Raw genomic sequence first — 15,919 nt, forward strand, 5'->3', positions numbered from 1 at the left:
GGTCTTGGGGCGGTGTCCACAGATCAACACTACTGCTGCCACAGTTTACACGGGAGGAACCCAGGAGACAGGCACCAGCATTTTTCACACCGAGAAACACTTCCCCTCACTCTATTTACTTGGAGGTGCTGGACCTGCTCAGATAGCAGAGACAGGCCAAGGGCATTCCCTAAGGACTAAGAATTGCTGGTAAGGCTGGTGCCGGGAAAGGGTAATCCTGTCACATATTGTGCTGGTGTCACACAGGGAATAGAGGCGCAATGACAACCCCAGCAGAATGAAGCACCTAACGAAAAACGGAAATGCAGTGCTTTAGAGCACACTCAGCGAACTTGATTACCTTGTCACCACGAGTAAAAGTTAATTTCAGCTGCTGAGGTGGGGCAGCCCAGTGCTGCAAGGGAGCTAAAAGGCAGGCGAGACAGTTATCAGATAGCGGCTATGTGGACAAGAGACAGTCTCTCATTTGACAGCAGTTTGGTTATTGGCAACTCCTCTTGGGCTCATTATAATTGCTCTTCCATATTTGCTTAGACACATTGCACTGCCCTTCCATCATAAAGGAAACTGCCCGAGCGTTTTTAACCATCACAGCCTTGGATGATGAAAGAGTGAAGAACCGCCTCTAAGTTAAAAAGTGCACCCAGAGATAAGGCTCATTTTCCATGCCCGGCTGCTGGCTGCTGACTCTGACCGCGTGAGTCCTGTGCTTCTCAGTAAGTTGGAATCCAAGGCTTGACTCACCACACAGTAAGCAAATCAATCTTTTTTTTTCCTATGACCTGTGCTCTAATAATAGCCTGTGCACCACCTCCTAATAATCTCATTATACTGAGGGGTAGGGAAAGCAAGAAGCAAATATTTATAAATGCAAAGCCAACTTTTAAATAATGAAAAAGGGGAAAACAAACCCCCCTTATAACTCTGTTATTATCAGAGATGGAGCTAATAACTCATAGTGGGTAGGTCGTATTGATTCCATGCAAATCTGTGGCAAGGGGAGTCCTGTCAAAATAACACCTATAGTTTTACTGATGTTTACATAAATGCAGGACAATTGTTTTCTACTGTTCCAGATGCTTTATGGGACTAAAATGAGAATATACATAGTCTGCCAAGATTTCTTAGAAAATATATGGGTTTGGAAAATAGGACAGGGTATAGTAAAATAGTGAGAAATGTTCAAAGTTAATTTAAAAGGCTACAAATTAACTAAAACAAAAAGATGATGGCATCACATCTAACTAAAGGCATTCTGCTTTTTCTGGAGTTCTGTTAGGGCTTCTTGGATTTCCAAGGTTGTTACATTTTATATAAACCGTAGGAGACTTAGTTGAAATATCCCTCACTTGGTTTGATGTTCACTAATTTAATTATTTACCCAAAGCAAGGTAAACATTTTTCCATGTGGACAGAAGAAAAGGATGAAATAACCACCCCCCCCCCAAAAAAATGGGGGGAAGATAAAGGAAAATGAGACAGGAATCCTTTAATACACTCTGAGACTAAAATTAACACGTGAAAAGTGGCTGTGCTTTTATAACCATATTGAATAGTGTGTTTAATGCCTGATTTAGTGAGCATTTCATTGCCTACCACGATTTCTATCTCACGCAAATGTGTCCTCTTTCAGAATTACTGAAAAAGAAATGAGTCTCTGTAACTAAAAGTTTGTGTTTCCAAATATAATAAAGTTTTGGAAATAAAATTGCCTCATTTGCATATATTACCTGAAATGCTGCGTGGGGAATTTTTAGGCCAGATAACATTGGGACCAAGCTTGTTTCATGCTCCAGACCTGCAGCACCCCTGCGAGGGCTGCGTGTTCATTTGCCTCCGTTCTACCCAGGGCCGGGCACCTGGACCATCTGCTCTGTGCGTGGAGCTGGTGCTGCAGCTGCAGCAGGAGCACAGACTCGCCGGACGTGGTCCTGGCCGTCTGCTGTTGGGCACTGGTCAGGACAAGCAGATCGTCTGCAGACAGGTATGCCCAGGAATGGAGGAGCACGGACATGGGGTGACAAAACACTGATGTGCGATTGGCAGGAAGGTAGTTAACCACCCTGGGGTATTTGTAGCAAACTTTCTTCGTCTATTTTCCAAATCCCGAGGGTGGCAGCACCATTTCCATCTGGACCGACAGCTTCTTTTATGTCTGTGGCCACAATTTGAACCTCTGCGTTATATTTTCAGAAGATTGATCAGAAGTCTAACATAGTAATTAAAAACTTGTATGATAAGTGGTCCTTATTGCTCATTTATATTTTTTGGAGCTTGCACCTTTTTTCACTGGGGGCTTGTGCAGTCTACTTAGCTATGTTCTTTGCACACCTTGGTTTATTTATTTATCATTCTTCATCCCTCAAAAGAGAAGTTTTATTGCTGATTCTGCTGTACCGGATAAAAGAGGAAGTGTATTCTTTCATTTAAGAGTCTAATAGAGCATGAATCCTTTAAACTGCTTTTCAATTTCTGCTACTGGGGTTGAGTGTGGAATTAGGAGTCACCACAGCTGACTCAAAAAAGTTCTAAAAACAGGGCTGTCTGCACAGCGTTGGTTGTAAAACCAAATTCCCCAGGCAGAGAATTAAGTTGGAAAGAAAAAAAGTGGGAGGGACATATTTATAGGTCTGAACTTCAGCAGAATTTGACTGATTCTCAAGAACACTGGGGAAATCCATTGTCAATTGTCAAAACTTTACCCAACTACCTTTCTAGAAACATCTGTAGTGAAACAGATTGTGCTCATGTTATCTCTCAAATTTTAAAGAATATCGCACCTACCAAAAGCTAGATTCTCAGAAGGCACTCGAGGAATTTTAGATTGACTCAGTGAAATGGAATATGCCCACGGAGGTCACGGTTTCTCTTAGGGCTTGAGCGAGTACTCCTGACATTGTGGGTAGCAACCTGTGGTTGCTTCATCCTATTTAAATTCAATTTAATAGTTTTCACTTGGATTTAACTGGTAACCATGAGAAGAAAGAGTTGAGCATACTGTCATTTTGATATGCATGTACATGTGTGTACTATATTTTTTTAAGCTAGTGAAGTAGCTCTATTTTATTCTTACACAATGAAATATGGTCTTGTTGTTATCTATATGGTAGGGTATCTTTGAATTACAAAGACAGTCCAAAGAAATTTGAGTCTTTTTTTCTTTTTTTCAGTAGGGTCCAAAAATATTAAGTGGCTTTGGGCAAAGGCAAAAGGGAACAGAGAGTGATCAGAATTATAGAAAACGTGGGATCAGATCCAGTAATCTTAGCCTTCTGTGAAATTTATCTTTCTCACAAACAATTATTGTTCTTGGTAATATTTAGTCTCCTATTTGAGTATTTTGTGCCATCTATGGGACAACTGATTTTCTTTCAAAAATATTTCTTTTTAAATAGAAAATACCACGATATGATATAAGAAAAGTGTTTAGCTGTTTATGGCAAAAAACTTTATAATCAAAACATTTCTGAATGATGAAATTTGAAAAACAATTATATATATTTAATAGTTGTCAATTTTAAATAGACAACTGTTTTAAATTGCACATGAATTTTATGGACACCCTGTATTTTAAGCTGCTTCAAACCCAAAATACATGGCAAATTCTAAGGGAGAGGGCTTACTTATGTAAAATATTCAATTATCTCCCCACTGAGGTATTGAACAGTTTCATTATTTATTTTACCATCTTAATTCCAAATAATACATTGATTATTTTTACAAGTAAATATAACATAATTTACTTTTTATAACATACTTCGTACTTTGCCAGTCAGTAAAAGTCTTTAGGAAAGATTAAATTTACATTTCTTTCTGACCTATAATTCTTATTATTAAAAATTAACACCAAGTTAGAGAATATTTAATATCATTTCAGGAAATGCTGGTATTTTAAGGCATCACCTCTATAACTTGAAGAGGAATCTGTCTTTGTTGTTGTTAAGGAATTTTTATCTTTGCTTGTCAGGCTGAGCAGATTACTAATGCTTCTGTTTAATTTGTTAAAAGTCTCACTTGATGAGAATTTTAAAAAATATTAGAGTACACGGTTTTGTGGTCATCATCACTATGGTTTTAAACCCTTTTTTTGTACATTATGTAGAAGCGAAAATGAAACAGGTTTTTTTTTTATCAAAACAGATATAATCCTGATTAGCAATATTTAAGTTTATCTGAAAATGAAATTGAATGATTTACATGCTGTTCCTTCCTCACTATTGTGGCATTTTCCCAATTTCATTAGTAAGTTAAACAGAAATAGTAGTAAGTGGTAAGTTAAGAAATAATAACGAGGCTGGGCACAGTGGCTCACACTTGTAATCCTAGCACTCTGGGATGCCCAAGCAGGCGAATTTCTTCAGTTCATAAGTTTGAGACCTGAGCAAGAGTGAGACCCCCGTCTCTAAAAATAGCCTGGCATTGTGGTGGGCACCTATAGTCCGAGCTACTTGGGAGGCTGAGGCAAAAGGTGCTTGAGCCCAAGAGTTTGAGGTTGCTGTGAGCTACGGCACTTGAGGGCAACAAAGTGAGACTCTGTCTCAAAAAAAAAAAAAAAAACAAAAAACAGAAAGAAAGAAATAATAATGAAATTAAGAGTGTTTAGTGCTATTTCCCAGAAGTATCTATTTAGCCAAGATGGATCTACTGGAATTATGTTTGAAAACTATCAAGCCATTTAAATAAATTCATTAAACAAACTGAAAATTATTAAGTCATCGTAATTAGCGCCATGGAGTTGTTAGAGCATAGATTTTGCTGTTGGAAGATCCGAGATTGGGGCCAAGTTTCCTTATTTTCCAGATGTTTGATCTCTGGCAAATCATTTAAACTTTTAGACTCTTTTCCACTGTGGATCAGAATAATGTCCATGGAAGGAATTTTCGTCATGGATAATAATCATATGTGCCTGTACCAAATCACTGAGGGAGGGTCTAGAAGAACGGCTTTGCTAAATTGAGGCAGCACATCACCAGGGGAAGCTGCCATGCGTGATATTTGTCCTTTCAAGCTAAGTTCATATGAAATAAACATCTCAAAATTTGCAGAACAAAAACTCAAGATGTCTCATCAACAATTCCCAGCAAGAAATGCCCAACTCTCTTCTTCGATGTGTAGAACTGGAGGCTGAGCATGTCCTCCTTATTCACACTGGATTAATACATTTCCTACTCTCCATTCATTCTCATTGCCCAGCTGTTTCGAGTAGTTACAAATATTGTGTTTACAGTCTTCAGGTCTGTAACTAAGTTCCTCAATTCTTTCATGACCTGCTCCCATTTGGGTTCATTAATAATAATAAAAAAAAAAAAATCAGCCTTTCCAAAGCTCAGAGTAGTCAAATGTATTCCATGTTTGTGATACTAAGTTTCTCTTACTTATGTTACAAATTGTTTTAGATTCAAGTTTATTGTCACGTTGGTTCATATTTAAATACCATTAATGAAAATGGTACTGTTGCTTATGTCCTTGATTAACTATGCTTGGAATTTTCACTGTTCAGAGATCTGCACTGGTCTCGGGCTAGATGGCAGCGCCCCTCTCCCACCAGCTTTCCTCTCTCCCAGCTTCGCACCTACTGTGCACTCTACCCATAATGCCTTTTCCCCTTTGTGTGTGTTGAGAACTACTTCACCGTGGAAGTGTTAAATCAGAGATCTCTTTTCTCCTACCAGGCCCCATACACACCTTTATTAGGGCAATTTTTGACTGATTTACAATTATTGGTTTTACGTTTCATTCTTCCTCTCAGATTATGGACATATATTTGAAGAGCAAAGTCTAAGATGTGGTCATGTCTATATTTCCAGCACGTAGCAAATACTCCTAAATGTTTGTTAAATAGACAAATGGCCACATCTTATCATAGAAAGTCGCTGTCTGTTTTTCTTAAAAATGACAACAGAATGATTTGGATTTTCATTTCCCTTGTTTTCTGTAGGATATGATCATCATGGTGCTTGCAGTACTCATTCTTTGGGGCACCTCGGCAATACTGCAAGCAGACCTACTCCCTGATGAAAAGTGTAAGAGCCTTCTATTCAATAATGTTTTCTTTAAAGGACATTATAGAAAGGATAGCATTATTTTCTGAGATAAACTTCAATTAGGAATACATAGGAATTTTTTTTCTTTTTTTTATTTATTTATTTATTTATTTATTTTGTAGAGACAGAGTCTCACTGTACCGCCCTCGGGTAGAGTGCCGTGGCGTCACACGGCTCACAGCAACCTCTAACTCTTGGGCTTACGCGATTCTCTTGCCTCAGCCTCCCGAGCAGCTGGGACTACAGGCGCCCGCCACAACGCCCGGCTATTTTTTTGTTGCAGTTTGGCCAGGGCCGGGTTTGAACCCGCCACCCTCGGCATATGGGGCCGGTGCCCTACTCACCGAGCCACAGGCGCTGCCCAGGAATACATAGGAATTTTTATAAAATGGAATACCCTTTTCAGAAGACAAACTCTTTAAATACACTGTATTTCAAGAAAACAATGCTGGCTGAAATGCAAATTTTATGCTGTAGTGGGAAATCAACTTCCAAGTGTGGGCATTGGGATGCTATGGACTACAGCTGGTGTTGGTGGCATGTTTGGAAGAGAATAGTTAGAAAACCTCACAACCAAACCTTAAGAAACTTTGACTATGATTCTATATATATATAAATATATATTTTGTTCGTTTATTTGTTTTTTGGATACATGTTGCGTCTATGGGTTTGGTGTGATGACAGAGTTTAAGAAAGGAACACTGTCACACAGTCCCATTGTCTAATAGAACTTTCCATGCTAATGACAATATTTTATCTCTGTACTGCCCAACGTAATCACCACTAGCCATATGCGACTATTGAGCACTTGAGTACTAAGTTATGAACATTTAATTTTATTTAAATTAATTTTAATTTAAATCATCACAAGTGGCCAGCAGCCCCCATAGTGGACAATGCAACATAGACAGAGCCCTAGAGAACCTTATGCGGCTGGTGTAGGTACAGCGTTGTGGAAGGCTAAGCAATGGAAAAGTCTTGACAACACTGTAAGTGAATAAAAGAAAGTTTTGTAATTTTATGCAAAATATTGTCCTAATTTTAGTAAAAAAGTTTTTAAAGTTTTATAAATATGTGCCCCCCAAAATATAGTGAATCTATCATGTGTTAATGTCATTCATGGCGGCTGGATTGTGGCATAGTTTTATTTTCTTCTCTTTGCTTATTGTGCTTTCCAAAATTTATACAAGGAACAGGTCTTGATTTTGTATTTAAAGAAAAGCTTTTCATTGGAAAGCAAAATCATGAAGGGGAGACAAAACTTTCTCTTTCTATAGGTGCCCATTTAAGAGTTTTGCTCACAGGTATTTTCGACTATGACATACAAGAAGCAAATACATTTTGCATCATGACCTAGTACACACACGAATAGAAAAGGACCTTCATGTAATAGAAGCAAAAGGTTCATGAAACAGCTGTTAGTCTTCTTATGTTTCATGCACCCTCGTATTTCCTATTTTATTTTTCTCCCACATCATTAAAAAAAATAGCTGATCACAAATTAATAAGTTATCATAGCTCATTAATGGATAATAACTCTCAGTTTGAAAACTATGGTTATAGCAAATAATGATGTAGTAAAATATTCCTATTTCAATTAAAAAACATGTAGATGTTGTAGATAAACACCTGGGCAAGGTAAAAAAAAAAAATGAGCTAAAAACAATTTCAGCCAAAATTGTTTCATTATGATACATTTTAATAGCATAATAAAATAGTATGCTACATAACAGAATGTTTTTAAAAAGTTAAAAGTCAAGGCAGGTGGATTGCTTGAGGTCAGGAATTTGAGACCAGCCTGAACAAGAACAAGATCCTATTGCAACTAAAAATAGAAAAGCTAGATGGGTGTCAAGGTAGGCGCCTATCGTCCCAGCTACTTTGGAGGCTGAGGCCACAGGATCTCTTGAGCCCTCGAATTTAAGGTTGCTGTGAGCTATGATGATGCTATTGCACTCTACGCAGGGTGACAGAGCTAGACTCTGTCTCAAAATAAAATAATAAAAATTGAAAAAGTTAAAAGTGCTTTCTATGTGCGTTTGAGCATTGCCTCACTTCCATATTCTTTCAATCAACAGTTATACTTCTGCCACCTGTCAATTTCACCATTAAAGTTACTGGCTTGGCTCAAGTTCTTTTACGTTGGGAACTAAATCCTGATCAAAAACCAAGAAATGTTAATCCAGAATATCACGTGAAAATAAATGCCCCACAAAAAGATGACGTAAGTGTTTATTCTCATGGCAATCCTTATTTAGAGCAAATAAGGATTTTTTACTGCATTTTCTTTATCAAATGAAATTCTAAGGAAAATAAAAAAAGAAGAGAATTCCTAAAGGGCTTTTTGTTATGTTCTCAGTACCGTAGGGTTTCTGCAGCAATGCTGTAAACAAGTGCCCTGCCTACCATACTGTTCAGCTTCAAAAAGCAGCACAGACTATTTCAATCTGGGGGTACTTCTTTCCCTTAAGCAAGAACTTTCAGTAATTTTTAGGCGCAATGGACTTTTCTGTTTCTTCTAAAATGGCCAAGAAAACAGAAGAGGGTAGCCTAGTGAAATGGGAAGAGGGCGGCAAGGTGTAGAGCCTGAGAAACCAGGTTCCAAACCTGGTTCATCCACTTCCTGCCCTTGGTGACCTTGGGCCAGTCATTTGCAAAGCCTCAGGTTAACCATAAGGCTGGGCTAAGACAAATTCTGAATATCAGGTATGCAATGGGCTCAAACAAAGGATGAAGAGACTCATAATAACTAGTTTTAAATCATTATGGAATTCTAGGAAATTTTCTGTCAAGTATTTACTTCTACAGAGGTGACTGGAGCCAGAGATGGTAGTACAAGGGAACTTAAGCCTTAATTGTAATATTTTGTTTGTTTTGATAAGAGGAATATGTTAGTGTATCATTGAGAAATTAGGCTATTATTACAATGGTTCCATTTTTAATTTTTTTCTAGCAAAACTATTTCATTGCATATTATTTGTCATTTGAAAAGTGGAAGAAGATGTGTATTTGATTAAAGTAGTTCCATTAAGGCTATGTTTCCTTTATGTGTCATGACTTGTGGGTTTTATTTTTAGTATGAAACCAGAAACACTCAAAGCAAATGTGTGACCATCCTCCATGAAGGCTTTTCAGCAAGTGTGCAGACCATCCTGTGGATGGACGGCTCCCTCCTCGCCAGCAGCTGGGTTTCTGCTGAACTTCAAGCCCCACCAGGTAAGCAGGCCTCCAAAAGCCTGGTTTTTATTGTTTAGAACTTCTCAAATTTGGGAAAGGAGAAAGGAGTAATAACTTGCTTTTCTTTCGTTAGTCACCTGCTGCCACCAAGTACCCTTCCACAGCATCAGCATCCTGCTGGGCTGCTGTCACCTCTTGTTATTGTGACCCACCCAGTTCCATCAGACTTCACCATCTCTATATTGGCCTCCAGTGGAAAGCTGGTGTTCCTTGTACTTAGAACCAGTGATACTTCTGATGAAACACTTGAAAACACACATACATACACGTACACGCAAACACTGGGGGAAAGAAAGAAAACAGCAGAAGCCACCAGATCCTCGGATACATGAATGACCCCAGTAACAATTGCCTTGGTCAATCTAGCCATGAGTAATTTTCAAATTATTCTCTTGTCACATCACTGGATGAAAAGATCATGCTTCCGCAATTGCACTGATGATTTAAAATGATACAAAAGATCTTCTAATTTACTTGTTATAACGCGTTGTCTAGACCGTGTACCAGCCAATTCACAAAGGCCCGATCTCATGCACAGAGACTGACCTAAGCAGACACAAGATTACAAATAAGCGTCACTGCGTGTGCCTTACATTAAACCACTGTTCCACCTGTCTATAATAAATAATAATTTCGCCTCCCATGCACTTTTCAGCTTACATTTCTGCAATTTCATTATTCTCTGGGTACTGAGTATAAGTCAACACTAATAACTAATTATTTCCATTTTGCAGCAATTGGTATTCACGCCAAGTAACTCGGAGGGGAACTGTGTAGTCATGTAGGAACCATAGGAAACCCTTGGCCATGGACTTTATAATCACGTAGTACATGGACACATATATAGTATTTATGTCCATCTATACTATCTCTCAAAGCAAACTGACTTTAGTCAGTCTTTTTTCTCTTTAAATTCTTTACAGATAATCGGAGGCTCTCTCCCATCACCTTTTCTCTCTACCTCTTGAAAGACACTGGCTACAGGGATACGAATGATCTGAAGCTAACTTAAACTAAGCTCAACATCCTCCCCTATGTTTCAAGACTCCCACTTTGGCAAGGTCCCCCCTGCCCCGCAGCCCAAAGTGCTTTCTGCCTTCTCTGCACAGCCATAAACATCCCCAGTGTTTCTCATGCTGTGTTCTGAAGAACTAGAGTTAATATTGTGACAATAGAGATTGGAATGAAAATGAGGCTTTCCAGTCACATAATTTTGGGAAATTTGGGGTGAAACAAACATAAGAGGTTGCAGTAAAATCTCAAGATTTCCTTAAAGTCTGAGTATATTAAAGATTATTTTAACATGCTAACATGCACCGTGTCTCTGAAGTAGTGATAATATTCTGCAATGTTGCAGAATAATACTCATTTCCTTCCAAGCAGCAATGTATGTAATGCATGAAACAACTGAATACAGTGCAGTGCGTCGTACAATTCTAGGATTGACTGGACACTGGGGACCTTCCTCAACCAACCCTCTCTTTAATAGCTGGAAATATGGAAGCCCAGAAGTGGTAGGGGTGAAGGTCTCACAGCCAGTTACTGATGAATGCATGAGGACACCAAGGTTGCTGGACACCAACCTCTGAATGAGAATATATCGTACTGCTCTTGAATTTTCACACATGTATCTCATAAACATCACCCTCACACCTCCAACCAAAGTAGGTGGAAAATTCTTTGATGTCAGAAATTGGGGCTTCGTAATGCTAGTTTCACCTTATGGTAAGTCGGCCTTCTGCAAATAGTAGGTTTCTATAAATATACAATGATGATTAGTTTCCAAAAGAAGTAGAGAATTCAGAAGGTATTATTGGCAGTGTTTTGCTCTTTTTATTTCTGACCATTTAGGGTCTCCTGGAACCTCCATTGTGAATTTAACTTGCACCACAAACACCACCGCAGATAATTACACGCACTTAAGGCCATACCAAGTTTCTCTGCACTGCACCTGGCGTGCTGGCAAGGATGCTCCTGAGGACACGCAGTATTTTCTATACTATAGGTTAGTACTATGCTTATGTTTACTTATGCAAATGGGTTATTTCTTCCAGTCTTATAAAACTCATGAGTGTTCCAATTTAGGTATGGTTCTTCCACTGAAGAATGCCAAGTATATAGTAAAGACACACTGAAGAGAAATATTGCATGCTGGTTCCCAAGGACTTTTATCCCTGGCAAAGGGCGTGACTGGCTTGCAGTGCATGTCAACGGCTCAAGCAAGCTCACCACCATCAAGCCCTTTGATCAGCTGTTCGCTCTTCATGCCATTGGTAAGACATATTTAACCCAAAGCCAGACTAAATGGGTTGCAGAATCTCAGCATTTTTTTTTTTTTTTTTTGTAGAGACAGAGTTTCACTTTATTGCCCTCGGTAGGGTGCTGTGGCGTCACACAGCTCACAGCAACCTCTAACTCCTGGGCTTAGGCGATGCTCCTGCCTCAGCCTCCCGAGTAGCTGGGACTACAGGCGCCCGACATTTTTTTTTTTTTTGAGACAGAGTCCCAGTGTTGCCCAAGAGGTTAGAGTGCTATGGCATCAGCCTAGCTCACAGCAACCTCAAACTCCCGAGTTCAAGTGATCCTCACTCCTCAGCCTCCCAAAATGCTGGGATTACAGCATGAGCCACCATGCCCACAGCCAGAATCTCAGCATTGGGAGGATTATAAAGATCACCTCCTTTGACTGCTTTTCTGATGCTGAGTAACCACCTGGCCCATATTTGAAAACCAACGGGGCAAGGCTCAGATGCTGCTGATGTCTGTGGAAGGCTTAACGGCATCCCTGGCCTCCACCCACTAGATGTCAGTAGTTTCCCTCTCACCCCTCCCCCAGTTATGACAAAAAAATTGTTTTAGACATTGCCAAATATCCCTTAGGGGGTAAAATTTCCCTCAGTTAAGAATAACTGCATCAGGAAAAGTGAACTCACTGCTTCAAGGAGCTTGTTTAATCTTTCATCAGTTCCTGGTGGCTTCGTAAAATTTCTACCCCTGGTTCCTCTGAAGGATGGTGCCTCTCTAAACACTCTGGGCCTGTTCCCCACTGGGTAGCCTTTCAGCTGTTCAAAGGCAGCCATGTTTTCCACAGGGGGTGCCTTCTTCCCCCAGGTCACTCCTCACATGGGCCTCCTCCATCCCTCCAGCCCTTCTCCTCTGCACACTCTGGCGTTAGTTAGCACGTCGCTCTGAGGGTGTGAGTCTCAGCTCCAAACATCTCTCTCAGGGCTTCACCTGTTCCATTCCCAATATTAAAAACTTCTTTTAATAAAGCCACCAGGAGCCTTACATGTAGCATTCTTGGTATTAACTTTTGAGACGTAGTGGGACGGGGCAGCTATTAGCAAGGGCTGTGGGGCAGGCTGCCTGGACTTGGGTCCTCGCTGCTCCACTGACCAGCTCAGGGACAAGATGGTCACTCTTCTGCACCTAACCTTACCTGAAAAATGAGGAGAAATGAATACTTCCTGTGAGGTTTTTGTGATAATTGTGTTACTAATTATAAAGTGCTTACAATAGTGCCTGGTGTTAAGGGTTCAGTAAATAAACTAAATTACTTATTAGTGTATTTATATACCTATGTATGCGTAATTTTATATATATATATACTTAATTTAGTGGTAGTCATAGTAGTAGTGGTAGTAACAGTGTTACTATTTAGCACAATTTGGCTGTCATATCACTATCAAGAGGAGTCTAACTTTGTTTAAAGAATTATAGCCCTTACTAAAGAGATTATGCCATTCTCACCAATAGTATATTTTTTAGTTGACCTAAAAATATCACTTTCATGAAAACAGGCCATAAAAGATGCTGAGGATGACTGGGGGAAGAGGATACTAATATGAAAATTGATATGATCTGGTACAAACTACAGGAATTCATTTTCTTTTATGATTTCTATTTTACTAAGGCCAATTCTTGGGATTACTAAAGGAAATAAGGACTTTCTTGGTTAAGAACTTTCTGCTTAAGAAATGGCAGGCTCTGAGGCCAGTGGCTCTCATTCTTAGCTTGTTCCTAGGGCTCATTAATCCTGAGATCTAAATCCCATAACCTGAGGGAAGGACACTTACTTAGAAATAATTCCTACTCACCTCACATGGCCCTAAGACAATCAAGTGAGATCTGGGGTAGGAAGAACTTTGGAGTCATAAAGCAAATTTAGCCCAAGCCCAGAGCTTCCTGCTCCACCTCCCACACAAAACAAAACAAAACAAAACACACTAATCAAAATCAGACAAAAACCAAAGCCCCAAAAGGGGAAGTGAATTGCCCAGGGCCACACGCCTGCCTGCTGGCAGGTAGAGGCAGGGCTTATGGACTCTCCAGGGCAAAGTCCTCTCCAGGGCAAGGTTCATTCTGGGTTTGGTTCAACTTGGGAAATGAAAAGGGATGGTGGGCTAAGTCTTACAGTGAGGTCCCAGGAGAAGGGGTTCAGCCATTCAAGTTCATGTGGAGCAGGCATCCTAGTAGCTGGCAGGAGGGATCTCTCCTTCAGCCCTACAGTGCGGGAGGCTTGTGGGAGGCCATGGGCTTCCTGTGGCTCAGAGATCAGTTGATTAAGACCTGACTGTAAATACTTGAGAAAAGCATATCTTAGAAATGTCTTGAGGAGTGTTGGTGGATTGGAGTTATCAGCTCTGATCTAACGGCTCTGATTCTAAAGAAATATCATTGATCTCTCATTCTCTAACCTAGATCAAGTAAACCCTCCACTCAATGTCACAGCAGAGATTGAAGGAACACGTCTGTCTATCCAATGGGAGAAACCAGTTTCTGCCTTTCCAATGCATTGCTTTGATTATGAAGTGAAAATACACAACATAAGGAAGGGTTATTTTCAGGTAATTCAGATAATTCTAATGTTCGATGACAGACATTCATTTTAAAAGCGATTGAAAAAATTATCTTCAGTGACTGTAAAGTAACCAGGTTACAACCTGGTACTAATGAGGTCAACGTTAACTTACATCAACCCAGGCAACATAGAAATAAATCAAATCTTCCCAGCATTTTGTTTCAAAAGGACATATTTTGGGTAGAAATTAATACAGAGTATCAGATTAGAAACTTACACAAACAGTATGACAATTTCTTAAAAAATTAGAAATAGAATTACCATCCCACTTCTAGATAGACATAGAAAAGGTTGAAAGCAGGGAGTCGAAGAGATATTTGCAAACCCAGGTTCATAGCAGCAGTATTCACGACAGCCCAAAGCTGAAAGCAACCCACGTGCTCGGGGAGGATGACGGGACACACAGAAGGCAGCACCACACACACCGGCATATCACTAAAAGGAAGGAAATTCTGACACACGCTACCACATGTAGGAACTTTGAGGACATTACACTAACTGAAACGAGCTAGTCACACAAAGACAAATACCATCTGATTCCGCTTTTTTGAGGTTAGGTAGTCAAACCCAGGGAAACAGACAGTAGGCTGGGTGGGGAGGGGAGAATGGGAGCTATTGTTTCAGAGGTACAAAATTTCAATTTTGCAAGATGAAAAGCGTGTGGGATGCTCATTGTACAGCAATGTGAGCATGCTTAACCCTACTGAACTGTACACTTAAAAATGGTTAAAGTGGTAAATTTTGCTATATGGTTTACCAAAATTAAAAAAAAATACTTACTAGCACTAAGTTTTTCTAAACTAAGCTTGCCAAACATATGAGCAAAAGTTTCAATGGAAAGGGAACTAAGAAGAGAGTCAACATTTATTAAGCATCAATTATGTATCAAGCTTTATTAGGTTAATTCCATCCTCCCACTATTATATAATTACCATTCTGTTTTTCCAGGAAAATGAAGCAAAAGGTAGGAAGTAACTTGCCCAAAGTCACAAAGCTAGGAAAAAAAAAAATAGGGCAGTCTAAATCCAAATTTACATCTCACTGATAGTAGACAAAGCAAATGCAATTTGATTCAATTTGATTCAACGGATATTTACAAGTTGGCTCTATTTTGAGAGAAACAAGGATAATTAAAACTGTTTCTGCTGTCAAGGGGCCTAGTCCAGCCAACATGCTCACCCAGCCTCAGCTTGCCCTGCCACAGGGAAAGCCAGTGGATTTAGAGAGGAAGTGGTTAAAGCCACCTACCCAGGGCTCTGCAGAGAGGAAGGGAATGGCGTCTGGAAGGACAAAGAAAAATGACCCTTGTAGAGAAAAGGACTTTCTTAGCCAATGCTTCCCAAAATACCTACAGTGAAAGACTATTTTTCTTTTTTTTTTTTAAATTTCCAGTCCACCATAGGTTGGTGCTTTTGTCAAATATAATAAAAATGATTGATAGGAAAATCAAATATAGCTAAAGACATGTAAAATAACAAGCCCACTGATTATGGATGTCATGGCAGTGTCAAAGCTTCTCAATGACGGTCTCGATTTCTGTATTTACCTCATTATAGACCAGCAGTAAACAGTTCCTGGCCCACACTAATCTAGGAAAAAGAGTAACTCACAGGCTGGAGAGAGCATGAGTCCCTCAACCAAGTGGCAAATAATTCAGGCCAACATTGGAATCATAATTCTACACCTTACACTGTAATTTTCCTATGAAATAAAGAAATGGCTTCTCTTTTTAAAACCATGGTCATAGGCAGTGAAGCCACTGAAGTTTACATGAGAG

At 39.6% G+C, this 15,919-nt stretch overlaps 1 protein-coding gene across 1 annotated transcript in view; it reads left to right on the forward strand.

The window, feature by feature from the left end:
* The first annotated feature begins 1,875 nt into the window (after positions 1-1,875).
* IL5RA (interleukin 5 receptor subunit alpha) overlaps positions 1,876-15,919 on the forward strand; it is a 35,352-nt gene continuing 21,308 nt past the window's right edge. Inside the window, 7 exon segments of the mRNA XM_053599160.1 lie at positions 1,876-1,984; positions 5,939-6,023; positions 8,123-8,268; positions 9,122-9,260; positions 11,133-11,286; positions 11,367-11,554; positions 13,983-14,128. Of these exon segments, the coding sequence (XP_053455135.1) occupies positions 5,942-6,023; positions 8,123-8,268; positions 9,122-9,260; positions 11,133-11,286; positions 11,367-11,554; positions 13,983-14,128 (855 nt within the window). The 5' untranslated portion in view covers positions 1,876-1,984; positions 5,939-5,941.

This window comes from Nycticebus coucang, chromosome 8 (genome assembly GCF_027406575.1).
Source record: "Nycticebus coucang isolate mNycCou1 chromosome 8, mNycCou1.pri, whole genome shotgun sequence".
Lineage (NCBI taxonomy): Eukaryota > Metazoa > Chordata > Mammalia > Primates > Lorisidae > Nycticebus > Nycticebus coucang.